Source organism: Chelonoidis abingdonii, chromosome 2 (genome assembly GCF_003597395.2).
Source record: "Chelonoidis abingdonii isolate Lonesome George chromosome 2, CheloAbing_2.0, whole genome shotgun sequence".
Taxonomy (NCBI): Eukaryota; Metazoa; Chordata; order Testudines; family Testudinidae; genus Chelonoidis; species Chelonoidis abingdonii.
In genome coordinates, this window is record NC_133770.1 from 108294951 (window position 1) to 108317527 (window position 22577).

At 41.1% G+C, this 22577-nt stretch overlaps 1 protein-coding gene and 1 pseudogene across 1 annotated transcript in view; both read left to right on the plus strand.

Moving 5' to 3' along the window:
* Positions 1–22577, plus strand: part of ABCA13 (ATP binding cassette subfamily A member 13) — a 284724-nt gene that overhangs the window by 159171 nt on the left and 102976 nt on the right. The window contains 4 exon segments of the mRNA XM_032792446.2: positions 13551–13800; positions 14879–14977; positions 15943–16018; positions 18131–18249. Of these exon segments, the coding sequence (XP_032648337.1) occupies positions 13551–13800; positions 14879–14977; positions 15943–16018; positions 18131–18249 (544 nt within the window).
* On the plus strand, positions 2132–2237 carry LOC116832039 (U5 spliceosomal RNA; annotated as a pseudogene).

Consider the following 22577-nt stretch of genomic DNA (forward strand, 5'->3'; position numbering starts at 1 on the left):
TTTCTGTGTTGTAGCTACTAAGGCTACATAAAGATTTCTTTTTAATTGCCACAAAAATACACAAATTGAAATTTTGTAAACATGACATAGGTAACATTGAAAGAAATTGCTGCCATAGGACACATGGCACATTACAGAGTATCATATATGTAAACCTAGACAAAGAAAAAATCTTTTTGATACAAGATTTCATTTGATATAAATTTTGGTCTTAACTCTCTGTGCCTCAGTTCCCTATGTAAAATGGAGATAAAGCCACCTCACCTCACAGTGGTGGTGTGAAGACAATTTCTGCTACTTAAATACAAGAAATAAAATTAATAATTAATGTTGGTGGGGCATTTTGAATACTACAGCAATGAATGTAATTGAAAAGCCCATTAAGATTTTTTTTAAAATATTCTATTACAGGGTTTGGATGGTATACATAAAGAATGGGTGGGAGGAATGTCACACACTGATCGGAGAGGATAAAAAAGAAATCCTGAGTGGTTGCTAATTCACTGACTGCTTGCCATCTTCCAGCCTATCTACAGAAAATTAATTCTGGCATTTCCTAACTTTGGTTTATTTTGCAAGCTTAGTTTACATTTATATATATGTGCACACACACACATGCACTTTAAAACATTAAGTATGTATTTGACATCACTGTTCATGTAGCTGCCCCAAGAAATTCAGATGCATTTAATTATTCAGGCATTTTTAAAGTTCAAATATTGTTAAGTTTTCTTGTACAGTAGGAAAATACTACTAAGAATGCAAAGTGCTAATTAAAAGAACTTTCACTCCAGAAAAGGTTTATACAATGGATAATGAAAGAGCTGTGATGTTGAATCATTGGTGTTATATCTCGTATAATGCATAAATATCGAATGAATATCTACCATATATAAAATACAGTTTATGTTTTAGAGTTATGCTAACAAGACTGTAGGTAGAGATGATGGCGCATCCATTCTAAACTGCGGTTTCATTTGATTATAGATTTCTCAAAAGAAATAAAACAAAACTTCAGCTAAAATTACTCATACCCAGTCTGAGTTGAATTGTTTTCTAGCAAGCGTCATGTAACTTCATTTTTTAGCTTATTCATTTTTGAATTATGAGAATGAGAATGCGGTTTGGACACCATACTTCTTTTGTTTGTGTTTTAACCAAACCAGTGTTTCAGATTTGGGAGATTTTGAGAAAACAAGCTTATTTTTAAATTTGAGGCTTAGCATGTATAACGGCTAAGGCTTTTATTGCATTTGGGGAAAGGGGAAAACCACTTTATTTTATTTATAGACCTTTCTGTAATACTCCCCATTGTAGTATCTAAATGCCTCACAAACATTAGTGAAAAAGCAGTAAAGAGTCCTGTGGCATCTTATAGACTAACAGACGTATTGGAGCATGAGCTTTCATGGGTGAATACCCACTTCATGGGATGCATGTAGTGGAAATTATTACTGAATAAACACACACAAACTTGGTTTAGTAACAGTTAAGTTTCAATCAGGCCACCAATGGAAAACCTGAAAAGCATGGAAATAAAAAGCTAAAGGAATAGTCTCTTGCATTTCTTATCTGCATGATAATACGGTTCAGCACCACATCAGGGTTTCACTTCCACTTCCAACAGGTACCAAAAAAAGCAATACATACCCAGATAACAGATGTTCTGGAATCAGCAGACCAGCACATCTGACATCACACATTCTGTACATTTGGAAAGTTATTTTGGCTTCATGTTGTTGACACCACCATTAAAATTTTGCACTAGAATATGAGGTCTACGCTACTGCGGTAAGCCGACCTAAGTCACCAGACCCGCTAAATCAACATCGCTGCATCGATCACAGCAGTGCTGATCTACCGGTAAGAGTAGATATGGCATAACTGACAGACCTCTCTGTCAGAGAGGTTGGATCTTCACTCCTTGAGCTACAGGAGCAATTGCTAGCCAGTACTTAGTTTATGCACTAGAGGAGGACTTAACCCACACTTTTCCAGTGGGTTGCACAACTGTTTCCTAGGGCAGAACATACTGGGAATCAGGAATCCTGGCTTGATATCGCTGGCTCTGAGAAAAGAGTGTGGTTTAGTGGTTAGAGGGAGAATAAATATAGCACATTCAATCTGAAAGGCAGTGTGTCTTCTCTTTAGTTCATATAAATCTTTCACCTTTTACTAAAGATTTCCGTAGAGAGGAACATTTATTAGATAGGATTTAGGTCTACCATGTTAGAATCCTGACTGTTCATGGAGTGATCTTGTGTTTATCTCTTTGTTAACGTGTTGTTATCATGCAATGTGCCACACAATTGAGGTTTGAGCCTTCCAAATAAAGATTAAGCAGTACTTGTATAGTGCATAAATGTTTTGCTGGACCTCTACATAAGTAAGAATTTAATGCATGGTGAGCACTGTTCTGTCTCTGTCAACACATCAGTGTCTCTGTTTATCTGACCTACCTAGATATATCACACTCATCAGAGAGCTTTACAAGATAATAAAACAGTAGGTTTGGTTAATTAAAATCCATGTAGCTGTTTGCAGCTATTGGGTTAATCCAGCCAAGTGAATTATCAGAATGCATGGGGGGAAATATTTTTTACCAAATAAAATTTTCAAATGCATGTGTGTGTTTGAATAAGTTCCTTCTTTCACTTTTCAACTTTTATTTGCACAGCTCTTCATAAAATTTCAAAGCTAAATGGTATAACAAAGTGATATTGTCTAAAAAGTATCCTGAAATGAATTAATTGATTGGCATGTACATTTCACTTGAAGGTATGGTCCTGATATGCTTAGTGTGTGGATTTTTCAGTTAAGATTTAGGATTCACTTGGAACATCCATGAGTGACTCTCTGGAAAGCAGCTTCTTTGTTGAAACCTCCTCAGTCTGATTTTACACTTTCACAGAAAGTCAGAGTGAGGCTGGCTATGTTAATTATGCTTCAGTAGCCTATACAGAAGGATTGCTAGGGGATATTTTTTGTTATTTTTGATGTTATTTGTACTGCCTATGGAAATGTGTGGGCATCTCCCAGTCACTTTGAGGATGTGATCCCATATTTCCATCAATAACACAGAGCTTAATGTGTGTCGGCAGTGGTTATGTAGTCATCTCCCGGATCCAGCAGCAGCTGAGACTCCAAATATTATGTAGTCAGCAGTACCCAAGATACAATACAAGGTGCAATGAATTATCCATTTGCTAGTTAACTGTCCCAAAACAATCTCCCAAAAAGGCAAGGGAAGCTGATGCTGTTAACATTCTGGCCATTGCCATCACTGTGTGTGAGAGAAGTAGTGTGTTTATGAATCAGTGGTGAAATGTTTGTAACAACTGCATGTCATTTGAAACACAGCTGCATGACAACTGGAAAATTGCTTACTTAACTGTTTTTTCCAGCAAACAGAACAAAGAATGTGCACCCTGTTTGTTTGATTGCAAATTGACAGATCGATCATGAGTTGTTCTATAAATTTCTCCACGTATTGCGTGGTGTAATGTATGGAATTGAAATAAAAGCCAAAACTGGGGAGAGGCTGTGATTCTCATAGCCTTTTTTCCCCTAGTATGTATTAGGAAACTATTTTAAATCAGCATTTAATATCTATTTCATACGGAACTGTACAATGTGTTTACCATCAGAGACAAACATGAACATTAATCCCAAACATGGAATTTGGATTCAGAAATTGTGGTTTGGGTACGAATCTGTCATGAGTGTAGTAAAATCCCAGATAGAAACATTAAAAATGCATTTCTTATTGTGGGGGTGGGAGGTGGCCAGGGGTGGCTGTCTGTACATCCATCCTCATTTTACATTTCTCACCACCCTCAAAGGTTCAACCTCATCCTTTCCTTCAGCTAATAAAGGTTACATGCTTGTCCCCCCACAAGCTGTTGATCCATCTATGAGAGGGCCATGAGGTGCTTGCTCCCAATCACACTTTGGCTAGGTATATTGCTACAATCATCCTAAGCCTGGTCAGCCCAGAGACTGTAGCATTGAACTAAATGGAAGTCCTGCTGTACTTCTTGTAAATATTCCTAGAATGCATATGTAGTGGGGTATTAGCCGTTAGGCAGGCTTCAGTTTTCTTTTTTGATGGGGGAGGTCTTGTGAGATCTACAGGGGTGGCTCCAGGCCCCAGCACGCCAAGCATGTGCTTGGGGCAGCAAGCCTCAGGGGACGCTCTGCCAGCGCCATGAGGGCGGCAGACAAGCTGCCCTTGGCAGCTTGCCTGCAGAGGGTCCGCTGTCCCGTGGCTTCAGACCATGCCTGTGGGAGGTTCGCCGAAGTCGCGGGACCAGCGAACCCTCCTCAGGCAAGCTGCCAAAGGCAGCCTGCCTGATATGCTTGGGGTGGCAAAATGCCTAGAGCCACCCCTGGAGATCTAGCAACCTCAATTAAGTGGAACCCAGATCTACTTATAGTCTACTGAGGTAGGCTGTGTAAAGTAGGCCCCGTATTAGTAAGTTTGATGGTAACGAAGGCCTAAAAATAAATTCCTCCTTATGAATAGTAAGTGATAGGCTGAGTCAAGGCTGTTTCTCCAGTAGCAGAGAAGGGTCTGGCATACAAATGAAGGGGCTTCCTTTCTCCCCAGCTCTCTGAGAATAGCAGGAAGTGGATGCCTAGAGAGGGTGCTGACCAGAAAAAGTTGCCAGCAATTTGTTTTCTAGTGAACTCCATCTTGTTTCGATGCACTCTATATGTTTTGTCTGTTGTCTTGTGGGTGCTGTGTTTTTTTCTGTCTGAATTGAATTCTACACATCACCAAAATCTTCAGCCTGTTGCTTATTTAATGATGATGATAACAACCTTGGTTTCCCAGGTTCAGTCCTTATAAGTCAAGTGCTAAAATACCTAATATATGATATCTTAAGCCCTTTGAGTGCCTTACGTACATAAAGGAAATCCTCTGTCCAATGCCTGAGTTGAAAAAAATGGGCTAGTTCAATCTGCATTTGGAGTCAGGAAAAATCCCCTCTATCAGGTCATGGAGTCACAGCTGAATCACTCTTTACCTGCTGTCCAGCTTCAGCTGTACTAATTACCAAGCAGATTCCACCAAGGTTTGTGGGGGTTTTGCGCCCCACAGCTGCTTCAGCAATTCTGTTCATGGATCTTAAGCCCCATGCAGAGTTCTTTTGCAGAAAGACATAGATATAAACCTCTACTCCACTGCTCGTTGACATTTTTCATGTAGAACATTTTCCCATTGAAAAATGGAACTTGATTAAAACCAGCATTTTCTGGAGTATAAATTCTAAAACAAAAAAGAATTGTTTTGAATCAACTTTTCAAAATAAAATTGTTTCAGATTCTCTACTTATGGCACATAATAGTATAATCTTTTGTGGGTTGTAATACACTGGGTTAATTTTGGTTGTTGGGTTTAGCATGTGGGTGCTGCGTGGTGCTAGTGGTGGTATCTTGTGATACACAAGAGGTCAGACTAGATGAACTGGTGGTCTCTTCTGACTTTAAATTCAATGACACTTTGAGTCTAAACTATTTCAAATGAAATGAAACCAAAGTTTTCATTTTGTCTTGATTTGAAATATTTTGTAAACAAAATTTCTCATGTAACACCTGAGAGTTGTATTTAATTTCTATTTCCTGGGAATTTTTCCTTACAAATAAACTAGATTTTGTCATCAGATCTACCATGGAGGTAGCTTGTGCCCCAATTTCTCATAGATAGGGTAGTTCAACATATGAATGGATCCTTCTGTGCATAGAACCACTCAAGGGTGTGGGACAATAAAAGAAAATGTGGAAATGGCAGAAGTGCTAAATGACTTTTTCGTTATAGCACTCACTAAAATGATCAGTAGCACTTGGACATCTAATATAGGAAATGCCAGTGAAAATGGCAGAGGATTAAAGGCTAAAATAGGGAAAGAACAAGTTAAAATTTACTTAGACAAGTTAGATGTCTTCAAGTCACCAGGACCTGATGAAATAAATCCTAGAATACTCAAAGAGCTGACTGAGGAAATATCTGAGCGGTTAGCCATTATCTTTGAAAAGTCATAGAAGATGGGAGAGATTCCAGAGGACTGGAAAAGGGCAAATATGGTGCCCATCTATAAAAAGGGAAATAAGGACAACCCAGGGAATTAGATCAGTCCTCTGAACTGCAGTACCTGGAAAGATAATGGAACAAATAATTATGCAAACACCTAGAAGATAATAACATAACCAACAATCAGCATGGATTTGTCAAGAACAAATCATGCCAAACCAAACTGATAGCTTTCTTTGACAGGGCAACAAGCCTTGTGGATGGGGGGAAGTGGTATATCTTGACTTTATAGTAAGGCTTTTGATACTGTCTCACTTGAGCATCTCATAAGCAAACTAGGGAAATAACCAACCTAGATGGAGCTGTTATAAGGTGAGTGCATAACTGGTTGGAAATCCATTCCCACAGAGTAATCATCAGTGGTTTGCAGTCAAGCTAGAAGGGCATATCAAATGGGGTCCCGCAGGGATCAGTTCTGGGTCCGGTTCTGTTCAGCATCTTCATCAATGATTTAGATAATGGCATAGAGCAACGGTTGTCAAACTGTGGGTTGGGACCCCAAAGTGAGTCACAACCCCATTTTAATGGGGTCAGCAGGGCCTAGACTTGCTGGAGCCTGGGGCTGAAGCCCAAACCCCACCGCCTTTAGCTTTGGCCCCCCTACCTGGGTCAGTGGAGCTCAGGAGGGCTCAGGCTTTGAGCCTCCCTCTTGGAGTCCTGTAATAATTTTTGTCTCAGAAAGGGGTTACGGAGCAATAAAGTTTGAGAATTCCTGGCATAGAGAGTACAGTTGTAAAGCTTGCAGATGATACTAAGCTGGGAGCAGTTGCAAGTTCTTTGGAGGAGAGGATTAAAATTCAAAATGCTCTGGACAAACTGGAGAAAGTCCAGAGAAGAGCAACAAAAATGATTAAAGATCTAGAAAATATGACCTGTAAGGGAAGATTGATAAAACTGGGTTTATTTAGTGTGGAGAAGAGAAGACTGAGAGGGGACATAACAGTTTTCAAGTACATAAAAGGTTGTTACAAGGAAGAAGGAGAATTTTTTTTCTCTTTTACCTCCGACAATAGGACAAGAAGCAATGGGCTTAAATTGCAGCAAGAGTGGCTTAGGTTGAACTGTAGGGGAAAAATTCCTAACTGTCAAGGTGGCTAAGCACTGGAATAAATTGCTCAGGGAGATTGTGAAATCTCCATCACTGGATACTTTTTAGAGCACGTTAGATAAACATCTGCCAGGGATGGTTCTAGATAATACTTAGTTCTGCCATGAGTGCCAGAGATTTGACTAGAGGACCTCTTGAAATCCCTTCCAGTCCTATGATTCTATGGTTCTATGGATTCACAAGGCATGGCTTTCCCTTCACTTTCTCCATTGTTAAACACTTTTCATCGAAAAATCTCAAAGCACTTTATGAAAATCTTCACAACACTTTTGAGGTAAGTAAATACCTTTGTTTTACAGATGGATAAACAGATGCAGAGATGGGCTTTGGGCAAGTCCCTTAACCTCACAGTTGAATCAGTTACAAATTCAAAACAGAAGCTAGGACCTCTGACTCCAAGTCACCTTCTGTAACCATTAGACACCCTCCTTCCTACTGTGCTTCTGTATGACAAAAGACATTTAAAAACATACATACATTGTTTTTTCAACTAACTTTAACACAGCAGTTTTATATCCTAAATGAGAACTTCAAAACCTGTGGTACTGTTCAGAATTCTGGAACCTATGAACTTTTGAATAAGTTATAAATTCCGGTTCCTGGAATCCAAAACTACAGGACTCATTGAAATGAGTTGATTGCTCTCTGTCTCATTTTTCTGTAGCTTTATGAATTAAAATTCACTAGTAATCTTCTCTGAAATGCAAATGGAGAGTCTGGGTGAATTGGGAAGCGCAATTTAATTGTGGACATAATTGCACTTCTTGCACATAATTGCACTCATAAGTCATATAAGACGATTTTTAACAGTTGGGTCAGATTTTTAATTTTATCAGCTAAATTATTCATGTGAAGATTTCTATATGCTGTCAGCATGAAAGTTAAATTCATAATTGGGACGTTGGCTGGTCCTTCTCTATCCTTAATAATTACATTACCAATTGTGAAAAACTCTTGATTCTCATAAGTTTGTGCTTTACTTATGCCTCCTGACATGCATACAAAAGGGATGTAAGGAAGTACTTCCTTATATCAAGCAAAGCAAAAGTGACTGTGAATTCCAGTTATAAGCAAATACATTGCATTGTCAATGAAGAAAACAGGTCATGCTTGGGTGAATTTCAAGTGAATATGGAAATCAAATTCAAATTGTTCTTCTTCCCAATGATTTAATATCTTGGGATTCCAGGAAAAGGTCTTGGGCACAATTGTGGAAAGGTCAACATACACCTTTGTTTGATTTGCAGCCAGGGTGGCGGGGGGACGCCTTTTGCTGTGGGCGGGCTTGTTCCTGCCAATTCCCAGATTCCCAATAGGTGCAGTCAAAAAAAGCAACTAAAATGGTAGGTTGCATAAGGAATGGGATGGAGACCAATGCAAAGATGTTTAATGTCATTTGTATAAATCAGTGGTTCACCCTCATCTGGAACATTGTGTGCAGTACTGGTCACTCATCTAAAAATGATATTGCAGAAGTAGAGGTGGTTCAGAGACAAGCAGTGAGAATGATTAGGGCATGGAAAAATTATTACATTGTGAGATTGAAAAGATTTGGATCGTTGATAGTGAAGGTAAAATATCATGCTTTGGGATTTACACCAATCTCAAAGTGTTTTGGGTCATGAGGGGTCTTCAATCTGTGGTGGATTATCCCACACCTCCTTAAGGGGGTCTCCTTGCTCCTTCATTGGAGCATCTGGTGCTGGCCACTGTTAGTCAGAATACCAGACTAGATGGACCTTCAGTCTGATCCAGTCTTTGCAAGTCCTATGTTTTCTCTATCTGTTGAAATACTTGACTTAATTTCCTACTACTTTTCTCTTCTCTTTTTTTGAGGAGCAGGTGAATTCAGTTTTATTTTCATTGTCAAACTTTCCCTCAATAAATCACCATATTTGTCTTTTACCTTTAACCTGTGAATTATGTTCCAAAAGTCAGATACTGTGAATGATTCAAATTCCATTGTGTGATTTATTCCCATGTGGCCATGTTATTCATTTGTGCTTTTATCTCAGCAACATACTGTTCTGTTGAAAATGCATTGATCAAGACTTTAAAAAGTCACTCATTTTATGTGCCTCAACTGTGAGATGCTTTCAGAGAGTCTGATTTTCAGAAAGTGTGGAATACCATCCTCTGATAACTAGAGTACTTTAGGGTGTCTTAAATCAGACATCCTAAATCCCTCATCACATTCAAAAATCTTGGTCAGTATTCCTGGTAGAGATTTAAAAGTACATAAGAGATCGATTAAACCAACTCTCTTTTTTCACTACAGTTGTGTTTTCTTAAGCAGTCTTAAAAATATAGCTCCCAAATCCAACATCAAAACATCCCAGGACTGTGAGGTGGGGTTTGGAATGCAGATATGGATCTGAATTTTGTAGCTAAACTCCTCTCTCTCTAATGGACCAAAACCCCAGATACATACTGTGGCATGTGCAGCTATAAATGTAAGGATGATGTTACGTTATGATACTGTTTTCTGCATCCTGCACCTTTATGCGTAAGAAGTGTCTGTGGGAGGTGTGCAGGGAGCTACATTCTGAGGTTTCCTGCCATGTGAGAAATACATACTGCTTTCTCTTTGATGGAGATCTTACAGCGATTTATTTTAGCCTGTCTGGCTTGTTTTCCTTGTTCTGAAAAAAAAAATCACTTTCATGAGGGGAAGAGAAGGTGAGAAGACTGGGATAAATGCGCCCAACAGCTAGAGTATTCTCTGTAATTTAAGTGCAACTGGATCTAGGCTCTGATTTAATGTCTATCAAAGTCAGTAGAAAAATGTCTGTGCGCTGCAATGGGTGTTGTATCAAGCCCTTAATGAATAATTTGGCTCCGTAGCATATTTAATGCAGAAGTGCATTGTAGTTTGTGACCCTTCCTATAGCCTACTGTGACTGACACCACATGGGAGCCCAAGAGCAGAGTGAGAATAGAAAGCAGTGAGCCTCTCTGAATCTGTGCTGGGGCAAACCCAGCTAGAGGTCTGAGGACAGGGGAATGTGCGCTGCAAATTCAAAATTCTCAAAACAGAGGTGTGGTGTCTCTCTAGGGACCCTGGAAGCGTTCTGACTGCCTCAGAGGTCTGGAAACAGAATCATGTGGCTAATTCACTAGTATGGTGCATGTTTGCATCCCCTGTCCGTTGCCATGGCTTTCAAAGCCACAGTTAAGCCTGCAACATGTGTTGCTGCCTCTGTGGGGATATCTGGGGGATAAATTGTGACTCTTGCTGAAATTAAAGTTATGCTGAAGTTTTCAACCTTTGTTTTAGAGCATAAATGGGGAGCTACATGGGACTGATGCAAAGTAGGGAGCCAAAGGTGTGAAGATTGTGAGTTAAAGAAGCAGAATTTCTCCAAGGAAGATATTGCTCCTTTTGTTCCCCTCCAAACACGCTAATTCAAATGGTCATAATTTCCAGTGAGTAAAGCTTAACATTTCATCACTGGGCTTAATATTTACTTCGTGTCCCCTACCTGTTCTCACCAGTCCCCTAGGTGTAGGTTACAAAAATACAGCCTTAGTTAAAGACACTTTTATGCTGTCTTCAGCAAACTCTACTTGAAGCATGGTTGTAATACTGAAGTTTCGTATTACAAAATGTACAGAATTTTGAGTGTAACAAGAAACCCATTGGCCAAGTTGTGTGCAATGGCCCATGCAGATAAATGGACTTCCACTGAGGATACAAAGAATGAGCACAGAATTTGGCCTATGTTCTTCAAAAGCCAAATGTTTGAAGTAAATTTAGCCTTTGATATTGCCTCTATTTTCATCAGTCCAACTTCTGTCCCCTTATCTATATCAAAACTAACTCTTTTTTCTTCTGGATTTGTACTCACTAACCTTTCCCCCTCCCTCTGCAACTGCCAGCATTTTATGTTTAACTGAGATGGTTCTGTATATAAAACATTGCCCTATGCCTATATGAGGAGTCATCTTTCAAAATTAAAGAAGACAATTCCAGTGCACCAGAAGAAACTGTGAAAGGCAAGAGACAATTGACCCTGAGGTTAATTGAAAGCATCTGCACAAACAATGGTTAAAATCTAGTGCAGAAATAACATCTGTGAAAAGCTCAACATATAGAATGCAATATATCTAACTAGATATGATAGTTCTTAAATCTTATTAAGCCCTAGTGCAAACAAGCCATTGGGTCTTACTATACTACAAACACCTGCTGTTAAAAAACATTCACAGTATCTGACTTTTGGAACATAATTCACAGGTTCAAAGTAAAAGACAAATATGGTGATTTACTGGGGGAAAGTTTGACAATGAAAATAAAACTGAATTCACCTGCTCCTCAGGAAAAAGAGAAGAGAAAAATAGAGACCAAAAGAGAAAGTTGAAATATAAACACACACACACACACACCCCCATATGCACAGAGAGAGAGAGAGTTTGGCTAAGCTACAGCTGAATGGGGGTAAGGGGCATGGTAATAGTGTTACATGTATTTGAAGGGTATTAATGTCAAGAATGAAGAGGAAGTAATTAGCAAAATTCACAGAGGTTTAACTATGAATGGGGTTTCCCATAGGGTAGTGATGGAAGATCTATCAGCTGGGTTTTGGAGCCATCCGTTTGGTTGGATAAAGCATTAGAATATGTACTATGGGGGGATTCCTGTATTGACAGGGAGATGAACTGAATGCATTAATGGGACTTCTTCATGTTTAGTTCCTGTGATACTATATTTTCTCTTGATAGGTGGTCCAGCTCCTATTAAAGACAATTAAAAAAGTCTCATTGATTTCAGTGAGAGTTAGATCAGATTCTTGATGGCCACTCAGGTCAAGACTATAATAATAGGTACTTATCCAGGATGCAGGAAGGGAACCTACTCCCTTTTCATGGCCTGGACAAAGGCCTGACAAAACTGTATGCTCAGCACTCTCCCAGCTGTGCACAGAACCCCAAAAGCAGCAGACATGAGATGGAACCTTGGTCCCACCACTTTTTTTCATACCTGTGGAGTGGAGGCAAGGGAGAAGAAATAATTGTCACTTGCTGGTCATGTGCAAATTAAGTATTGCTTGTTTTGCAATGGGCACCCATCTACAGTCTGAGCAAGATGCTAATCAACAGGCTTTGTGGGCTGTGAGAAAGAACAAAAAAGACAGGGGTCATCCTGCTTAGGAGTGAGAATGAACTTTTGAAACTATATCTGGGGTGCAGATTAACCTCTGGTTATCCTTTCCTCTATAAAGATGAGCTGCCAGTTGGCTTGATCTTATGAGAGGGGAGATTTCAGCCAGCCTGGTTGAAAATGCTGAGAGAATGACATGTGATATGCTACTTTGTAGGAGATGTTATGATTTTGCTTTATGTTTCCAATATTCTTACGTTCTGTCATTTGAATCTGTGTTCTTCGATGATAAAAGTATTCTTGGTGTGTGTCTGTGTAAAATATATATTGTGCATTAAGTAGAGTGAGGATCCTGAGCTGAATCTTGGAAATTGGTGTGTCCTGTTCCTTTGGGAGTAGCAAATCAGACAATTGTGTGTGTGTTCAGTGGAACAGGTGCTGAGCAGTGCAGGAGGACACTTGGAGGATTCGGGGGTGGGTATGTGCCTATTGCTAACCTGTAGAGGGACAGCAAGGCCTGCAGAGGCCTGGAAGGTTGTGCTTGTATTGCCAAAGGCTGGTGGATTCAGGGAGCTGATCCACAGTCGGCACAGACAAGACTCCCTCATGCTAAGGGCAGGTAATAGCGAGGTGCCTCACAACTGTGGGTTCCCCAGGAATCATCATAGGAGAATGTTGCACTATCCCAAATATTGTTGCAGGTGGCAAAATCTGCTCTAGGTTGCTGTGGCCAGGTTTGTGCATTTCTGAGGCCCCTTGTACTCCCTGTGGAGCAATGCAGCTCTACACTGCCTCCTCCTGAGGCCAGTGGCTAAATGTTGAAAATTGAGAGAGAATATTTGTATAGCACTTTGAAAACACAAAATGCCTTATACCAAAAATGGTAAGCAGAATTGTTTTATTGTGGTTTTATTGTTCCAGATCCTTCCAACTGCATCACAGCCCATACTCAATCAAAACTCTCATGGACTTCCACCATTGAGTTCAGTAGTTATTTTTCTCTGAGTCAAGAGTGCAAGACTGGGCCTATGATATTGTTTTATCATCATTTATTGTTATGGCTGTTTTATTTTTGTCCTTGATAGGGACCAAATGTTTCCCAGGGAAGGGGGGGAGAGAGAGAGATACACATTTTTTGAAGGGGCCATTATGTTCTCTGTTTGAGGATCTAGTATCAGACAAGAATCATGTGATTTCTCAGAAATGACAGTTCATGTTTGTGAAGAGGTTTGTTTGTCTCCCGGCAGGTAACTCACTCCTGGATGCGCAGAGTGTGCGAGGAACAAGGCTTGTTCTCACACAGATTGCTGCCTTTTTAATGAAGCGCTTTCACCACAACAGGCGAGACTGGAGAGGAACTCTGTCAAATGTTCTGCTGCCTGTCCTCTTTGTTGCCATGGCAATGGCGTTGTTTACTGTGAAGCCATTAGCTACTGATTATCCTTCACTCAGGCTGATGCCAGACCTTCATGACAATGCAGAATCCTCCTTCTTTAGGTAAAAAACAAAAACAAAAAGCATTCATCATTAACAACAGTGGAACAGGGTCATCATTTTTTATTATTAAATTTTTTTTTCTCTAAGCAGAGTAATCAAACTCACTTTTTATAGTGATTGGATTTTTTTTTTTAAACAAAATGTCTTAAGAGCTGCTCAAAAATTTATGTTAGTCACTTATTTCAATTTTGTGGATAATAGTGATGGGTAAATTCCATCATTTAAATAACAGAAATGCATCATCTTATGTTTTGAGACACAAATCAAATGGTGAAGAAAGGGCAGAAGCTTTGGATCAGGCTGGATTGGGCAGTCTCTTTCAAGATGGATCATTAGGGTTTTTATATAATGTATGTGTGTGTATACAATCATACCTGTGTGCATGTGTTTATTGCTTTAGCTTATTTCTGCTTAGTTTTCTAGGTCTGTAGGAATTGCCTGCAATGCTTCTTTGGTCTACAAATGCAAGCCAGCATTTATAAGATCTAGAGTCTCTGTTGTTGAACTTTTAGTTGCTGTACTTCTGGCTGTGGAACATACTAGCTCTGCAGGTGTTTCCTTTGGATCTGTCAATGTCTGTAGGTGCAGCCCAATTTACAGGGTCTGCAGTCCTTTTATCTACCAAATACAGGCAGCAGACCACCACAGTGCTATATATTTCCTTGCAATATTAGATAGAGATGCTTCCTGTACCTGACATAAGTCAAAAAGGAGAATGCAGGTTCTATCATAAAGCGAAAGTCCACATATGCTTATATATGAAATGTGAAAGACTTACTTTTTTTTTTTAATGGCAACTGGTGGAGATTCGTGCCAGTTACTGGAGGATAGGCAGAGTTAAGCTCCATGTAGTAACCTTTACTTTGAATTCCATCACATTTAATGTTTGGCTTTTTTAAAATTTTTGTTTTTAATCGGTGAAATAAACTGTGAGCTATTCTTCTGTCTCAAAGATATGGTGAATATATAGCACGTTTTGAACAGTTATTTTATGCTGCCTCAATTTCTATCTCATGTGCCTGAATGTGGGTCTCCTTAGTTCTGATTACCTTATTTATTCCCTCTTTCCTCTGAGCAGTACTGAAAGTGACGATCTGGGAAACCTTTCTTATGTCCTGTTGAGACATTTTACAGGCCAGGATCACCCATGCACCTATTCAGGACAAGATGTGTAAGTGTGAACAATGCAACTTCTTTTAATATACTAAGTGACTAATGATTACTGCTATTGATACAGAGGTTCCTGCACGGGGAGAGAATCAATAGTTACTATTCACATTTCATGCTTTGTAAGATTTTATGTTAATGTAATAATATTTATTCATTAAACAGTTATTAGTTATTAGCTGCCTGAATAGCAATAATCTTCACTAGATGTAGAGCACTGGATTCAATCTTTCCTTATGAAATGTAAGTTTAATAGTTGTGCCTCCAAAAGTAAAAGAATGGATAACTTGGAATCTTGTGATTAAATAATTTGATGTCCTATTTTATGTAGTATGTCTATACAGCTTATGCCTTGTTTGACCATTTTAGTATGACTTTTAAAAAATTGTATTGATGAATGAGCTGGCTTCTAGCTGAAATACATAATGGGCTTCTAAGTCCCATTGAAGTCTGTGGGAATCTTTCAATTAATTTCAGCAAGATTTGGATCAGGACTGAAGTCAGTAAGAATAAAGGTTGGTGATACAGTCAGTAACTGTACGTGACTCTATACTGAATCAATGTTCATTAAATAGAAGGCCAGATTTTCCAAGTTAGACATGCCTGGTTGGGGTAGTATGTTTACTTGCCTCTGTGTTATGCGCACAAAAACCTGGTGTACAGCTAATTGGCTGTTTGCTCTGGAAAGTATCTAATTTGCATGCATATGTCAGATGTTTGCAGTGATAAGTTAGAAGCCACCAAGTTAAAAGTGTCAGGAGTTATTACATTGATCCATGGTGAATAAAATTGACATAGTTTAATAGAACAATGCAACTATTGGTTTAGCACCAGTGTTGTGGAGGTGGTGAAGATGGATGTGGTCAAGATACAGCAACTGTTTGTCATTCTTTCAATATCCACTGTTAGATAAAAATATTATAGTTTATCTTTTAATGATTGTTCCGATTGTTATTTTTTCTCCAGTGGAAAAAGGAATTCATGCTGGCAGACTGAGCCTAGTCCACCACAGGAATTCTTGGATGCATGTGGGTGTGTGACAGATCAGCGGGTATATTTTATTTCTTTCTTTAACAAAATGAAACTAACAATTGGGCTCATTATGACAGGTGATTTTCATTCTGTCTCTAGTTTTGCTTTGACTTCATTTTCTAAAGTTTTCAGGGAAATAATGTATAAAATAATATTAGTCTACATCTAGACAAAATGCTTACAGTCACTATGTCAACCTTGTGAACTATCATATCTTCCAGAAATGTATCACTGTGAGGATACTGTATGTGAAACAAATTTCTTTTTTTTAAAGACATATCATAAAATTATAGAATCATAGAATATTGGGATTGGAAGGGACCTCAGGAGGTCATCTAGTCCAACCCCTTGCTCTAAGCAGGACCAATCCCCAACTAAATCATCTCAGCCAGGGCTTTGTCAAACCTGACCTTAGAGGTTTTTAAGGAAGGAGATTCCACTACCTCCCTAGGTAACCCATTCCAGTGCTTCACCACTCTGTGAAAATTTTTTCCTAATATCCAACCTAAACCTCCCCCACTGCAACTTGAGACCGTTACTCCTTGTTCTGTCATCTGCTACCACTGACAACAGTCTAGATCCATCCAGTTTGGAACCCTCTTTCAGATAGTTGAAAGCAGCAAATTCCCCCTGATTTTTCTCTTTTCTGCAGACTAAACAATCCCAGTTCCCTCAGCCTCTCCTGAGAAGTCATGTGCTCCAGCCCCCTAATTATTTTTGTTGTCCTCCGCTGGATTAGATTAGAAATTTCCAATTTTTCCACATCCTTCTTGTAGTGTGGGGCCGAAAACTGGACACAGTACTGCAGATGGGGCCTCCAGATGGGGCCTCACCAGTGCTGAATAGAGGGGAATGATCACATCCCTCAATCTGCTGGCAGTGCTCCTACTTATACAGCCCAAAATGCCATTAGCTTTCTTGGCAACAAGGGCACACTGTTGACTGGATATGAATCAACTGTAATCCCTAGGTCCTTTTCTGCAGGTGTGCTTCTGCTGTCCTTCCACTGTAGGTGTGCTTTCCTCCAAGATAACTGTCAGACATTTCAGATATAATTTTGTATAAACCTAAATGTGATAAGCTCAGCAAAACCAAGATCTGGGCATTTGTAGAATTGGGGCTCAAATCTGTCTTAGCAGCATTTGATCTATGGCTATCAAACTCAGCTTGACAGTGCAGAGAAGCCTGGTGACTGGTCTCATCTCCTCTTCACCCTTTGGGGTTGGGAGGGTGTGTTGGAACCCAGTGAAACACTAGCAGGAAGCAGTCCTAGTATGCTAGATAGCGCAAGGACTGCAAATGTTGCTGGCACCTGCACATGGGGACTTTTGTCCTTGTGCACTTGTGAACACTACCACTCTGGGGCTTTGTGAGCCAATTGCCCCCATGTATTCCCAAACCCTGATTTGGATCCAGCAATAATCTTGTAGTAAGAATTAACAGATCACAGCCCCACTTCCACCCTCTATTTCTAGAAATCTGCAAGTGGTTAGGACAGTATTTTAAGTTCATTTGCTCACAATTGAAAATGAAGCCAGCTTCTGAGGAAGAGATCTTGGAGTAGATAGTTGTTTGAGCTTATGTCCACCATATTACGTTCCCCCCTCATTCAGCAGATCTTTGAATCGTCTTCTTCCTCCCACTCTCTGGCCCAAGGAGAGAATTCCCATAAATCGTTAAAGAACATTTTCATGTATTTCTCATCAAACACATGACATGAATTTGAATACCGTCTCCCCCTCATACTCTGTTCAGGGAATTTTGTGTGTTTATTTTCAGCTTCAGCAAATCAATGATAGTGACTGTAAAAGTCTCATTGCTTTTCTTTGCTGTAAACTTTCCCAAAATTGCATGCATAAAAAATGTTGTTTCCAAAACAAAGTCGACTGATAAGGTTACAACAGAAATAAAAGGTAGTTTTGATTTACTAGTGACAGTTACCATGATTTCAGATGTCCTATGAACATAAAAACCATACCTAATTTATTGAAAAGTTATAGAAGCCAGAAAGGGCCAATCCAGCTGAAAAGCAAGGCAGTAAAGTTTGAGTGTGAATTCAGAATCATGGCTAAAAAAATGGAGGCTGAGGATTTTAAAATAACTTTACTGATATATGTATATTGTTTTCCAGAAGTGTCCAAGCTTCAGTGTGTCTGCTACCTACCTGAAGAACAGGAAAGGGAATGTTCTGTACAACCTCTCGGGTGTCAATGTGGAAGAATACTTAATCATGCCGACAAACAAAGCAAGGTAATCTTAAAATTCTTCTTTGAGTAGTGGCCATATGGGTGTTCCACTGCAGGGGTGCTTGCGTCCCTGTACTGCTGATCACAGAACTTCAATATCAGTGTCTGTTAGGCCCACACATGTGCTGTCTCCCTCCGTGCCATGCCAGGAGGCTAGCCAATGCACACAGGCTGACCCCCCTCAGTTCCTTTTCAACTTCCCCAGCAGCTAGAGATTGAGATATTAGCAGTCTGTTTGTGACCATTTACATTTCTATAGTTAGTCAGTCTCCCCAGACTTAGTTGTAGTTTCTTCTTTTTGTACTTTCTTCCCGAACAGTCTTTATACCCCCCACCCCTGCTTTTGCATCAGGGACCCTCTCCCCCACAGGGTATGCCTGGTTCACTGGGCTTCAACAAATGTCTCTCCTGCAAAGAGGGCCTCCCTGTAGCAGACAAGCACACCTGGTGCATATGCTGCCTCAGGGAAGGCCACATTCCACAGAAGTTTGGATTCTGCCAGCAACTCAGACCCAGGCCTCGCAAGGACAGGGAATTGAGACAGAAGATTGTCTTCACGGAAAAGGTCCTCTAATCTTCCCCAGACCCGCACCGAGAGTCACCTGGCAGACATGAGTCTTCCCCATAGACCTCAACATGCAGGGTTTGTGAGTTGAAGAAACCAGCCACAGACTCCTCTCACAAGTCATCAAAAAATAGAGCAGAAAGTCCCCAGAGTGAGCCCTGAGCCAGCCCTAAATGATCTCTGGAACACTCTGTATCCTTGGTACTGTCAGCACCGAGATAATCCCATCCCGGTTCCCACAGGTCACAAAGATCTGGAGTGGCATGTGCCATTGACCTGCCTAAGGACCCGATGGGGACAGGCACCAGGTCAATGGCACTGGAGGACAAAGACAGGAGCCAGCACTCCACTAAGATGATGCTGCTGGTATGCACTGTGCCAATGGCACTGGCATCGATGCCCCATCCAGCAGTGGACTGGTCAGTGTGAGCAAGATCTGCACCCCCCTCGGTACTGCCAGTGGCAGCGAGTCAGTTGGTAACGTCAGAGTTCCGGCACTCTAGAGATGAACATGTATCCAACGTACCAGAGTCTCCTCTTCTCAGTACTGGGACCTCGGAACTGAGTCTTCTCCGCTGCCCTGCCACGCAGCCCCACTCTCCAGTGCAGACTCAGACAAAGAACCAGAGGAGGTCGTGTCTCTTTACTCCTTTCATGCTCCCTATGATGCTCATTACCGACAGGGTACCCAGTCATAGTCTTAGACAGCCCCACCATCACCAGCTTAGTAGAGCCAGCACCAGTGGTCATACTGGGATCATACTACCACCCACGTGGCCATACTGGGATCCTTGGGCTGCATATCACCCCCATGCCTCTTGAGCTTCTAACCTCACCCGTGAACCCCTGACACACTTCTCCTTGGCCACAGCATCCAGAGTCTTGGAACCTTCAGAACAAATTGTGGAGGAACAGGAGGGTGGCATTGAGATAATGGTGACTCTGAGGACCAACATCTCCTCCTCTTTCTCCGATAAGGCAGACATGCAGCCACCATTTTCCTTGGCCTATGAATTCTGGCTTTTCTAGGACGTGGCAATGAGAGTTGTAGATACTCTACAGATACCCTTAGAAGAAATCAAGGGCACCCATCACAAGGTCCTTGACATACTACGCTCCTCCTTGTCTGCTAAAATAGCCTGCCCTATTAATGAGGCTCTCCTGGACCCTGCAAAACCATGCGGCAGACTCCAGCATCGGTGGTGCCTATTTGCAAGCGGGCCAATAAATATTATGTCCCAGCTAGGGAGATGGAATTCCCCTTCTCCCACCCTCCACCCAACTCCATTATGATGGATGTTGTGAACTCTTGTGGTCATCAGCACCAAATGAGGTCCACTCCCTACAACAGGGATTGGAAGTGTTTGGACCTCTTTGAGAAAAAAACTATTCCTCAGCCATGCTACAATTTCAAATTGCCCATTACCAAACCCCAATGGCGAAATATGACAATGTCAACTATTTGAAACTTAGCAACTTTGTTGATCAGCTGTCTGAGTTGCACCGTAACCAGTTCAAAGCCATCATCCAAGATAGACCACTAGTGGCCAAGACAGTACTATCATCTGCCCTCAGTGCAGCTGACACAGCAGCCCGATCCATCTCCACAGTGGTGGTTATGCAACATGTGTCGTGACTACACCTGTTGGGCTTCCCTAAGGAGGTGAAGTTGACCATCGAAGACCTTCCCTTTGAAGGCACCAAGCTCTTCTCTTCATACCCTAAAAGATTCTAGGGCCACTCTCCTCTTGCTGGGGCATCTACATGACAGGACAAAAAGGGAAATTTAGTCCACAGCCCCAGCACAAACCATGCACCTCCCAATACCTGACTCGGCACTACTACAAGCCACACAGGAAGAAAACTAAATTACCTGGGCCTAAACCATCTGGCCTACAGTCTTTCCCGTCCCTACTGTCCACTTCCAAGTGCCAATTTTGATGTGTCAATCAAGGCATTGATAGATCACTCTGCCCAACTGCTACAGCTGACCACTGCTTCCTACCCATTACACTACCATCTGGCAACGTTGTACAGACCTGGGAAGGCATAACACCGGACTGATAGGTCTTTGAGATTGTTCAGAATGGGTACTCCATCCATTTCACCTCCCTACCCTCTGCCTGTCCCTCTTCAGGGACCCTCCTCACAAGAGTTTACTATGACAAGAGATAGATCGTCTCCTCCGGTTAGGAACCTTAGAGCCAGTACCTCAACATCTACAAGGCAACAGTTTTTATTATTGCTATTTCATAATACCCAAGAGGAAGGGAGGTTGGAGACCCATATTAGAACTCCAATCACTCAAGTTTGTCAAAACTCAAGCAATGATTATTCCACTATTGGGATAGGGAGACTGGTTTATGACCCTTGACCTTCAGGACACATACTTTCATATCTCAATCCTGCCATCTCGCAGATGATTCCTCAGATTTACCCTAGAACAAGATCCCACTACCAGTACAAAGTAGTCTCCTTTGTGTTATCATCCACTCCAAGAGTATTCTCCAATGTTTTCTCAGTAATGGCTGTGCACCGGTGCTCTCAAAGGATTGTGATGTATACCTACCTGGATGACTGCCTCCTCAGAGCTCGGTCCTTTCAAGAGGCTCACCGAGTCACCATATCTACAAGAAACTTTATTCACATAACTGGGCCTACAGATCAATGCCCAGAAATCAGCCCTCATTCCAGTGCAGCGCCTGGAATTCATAGGTGCTGACCTTGACTGCTAACAGGTCAGAGCTCTCCTACCTCAACATAGATTTCTCTTTTTGGCCACATTCATAGACATTGTCCAAAGCAGCCCACAAATATAAGCCAGACACTGCATATGGCAGCAGGCACAGAAGTAATACCACATGCCAAACTTCATATGTGATGCTTTCAGATGTGAATCAGTTCGGTTTACAGACAAAACAGAGACAGATTAGATAAATGTCTGTCACTACCCACCGGGATCAAAAAGTCCTTAGACTAGTGGAAAGACCTAGCAGATGTTTGAAAGGGAATCCCCTTTTCACAAACCTCCCCATCATTGCTTCTCACCACTGATGCATCCCTCATAGGATGAGGCACATATCTGAATCATCTCAGGACACAAGACAGGTGATCATCCACAGAGATATCCCTCCACATCAACCTCCTAAAACTCAGAGCAGTCAGGAATGCTTGCACCCATTTCCTCCTGCTGATTAAGGGATCACACATGAAAGTCCTAACAAACAACATAGCATTTTTGTACCACATAAATTGGCAAAGGGGAGCTAGATTATCCTCCCTCTGTGCAGATGCAATTAGATTATGTAACTGGTGCATTTCCCATGATACCATACTATCAGTGGCTTACCGTCTGGGCGCTCAAAACTTGATAGCGGACAGTCTCAGTCACAAATTCCCACATGACGATGAGTGGGAAATAAACTCAGCAGTGCTTCATGACCTAGTCAGGTGGTGGGGGATACCATCTGCAGACCTGTTAGCCACTTACCTGAACAGGAAATGTCCGTACTACTGCTGAGAGCAGGGATGGGACGACATTCACTGGGCGATGCTCTCCTTCTCCCCTCGGGCAGGGACCTTCTCTATATCCTCTGTTTACCCAACTGTCGAAAGTCCTATTAGAAATAAAAAGAGAAGGAGCACATATCATACTCATTGCTTCTACCTGGCCAAAAGACTTGATATCCTTACCTGTCACAACTCGCTACGTACCCTCCAATCTCTCTCCAATCCACTCCTTAACTCCTCTCGCAGAACAAAGGACT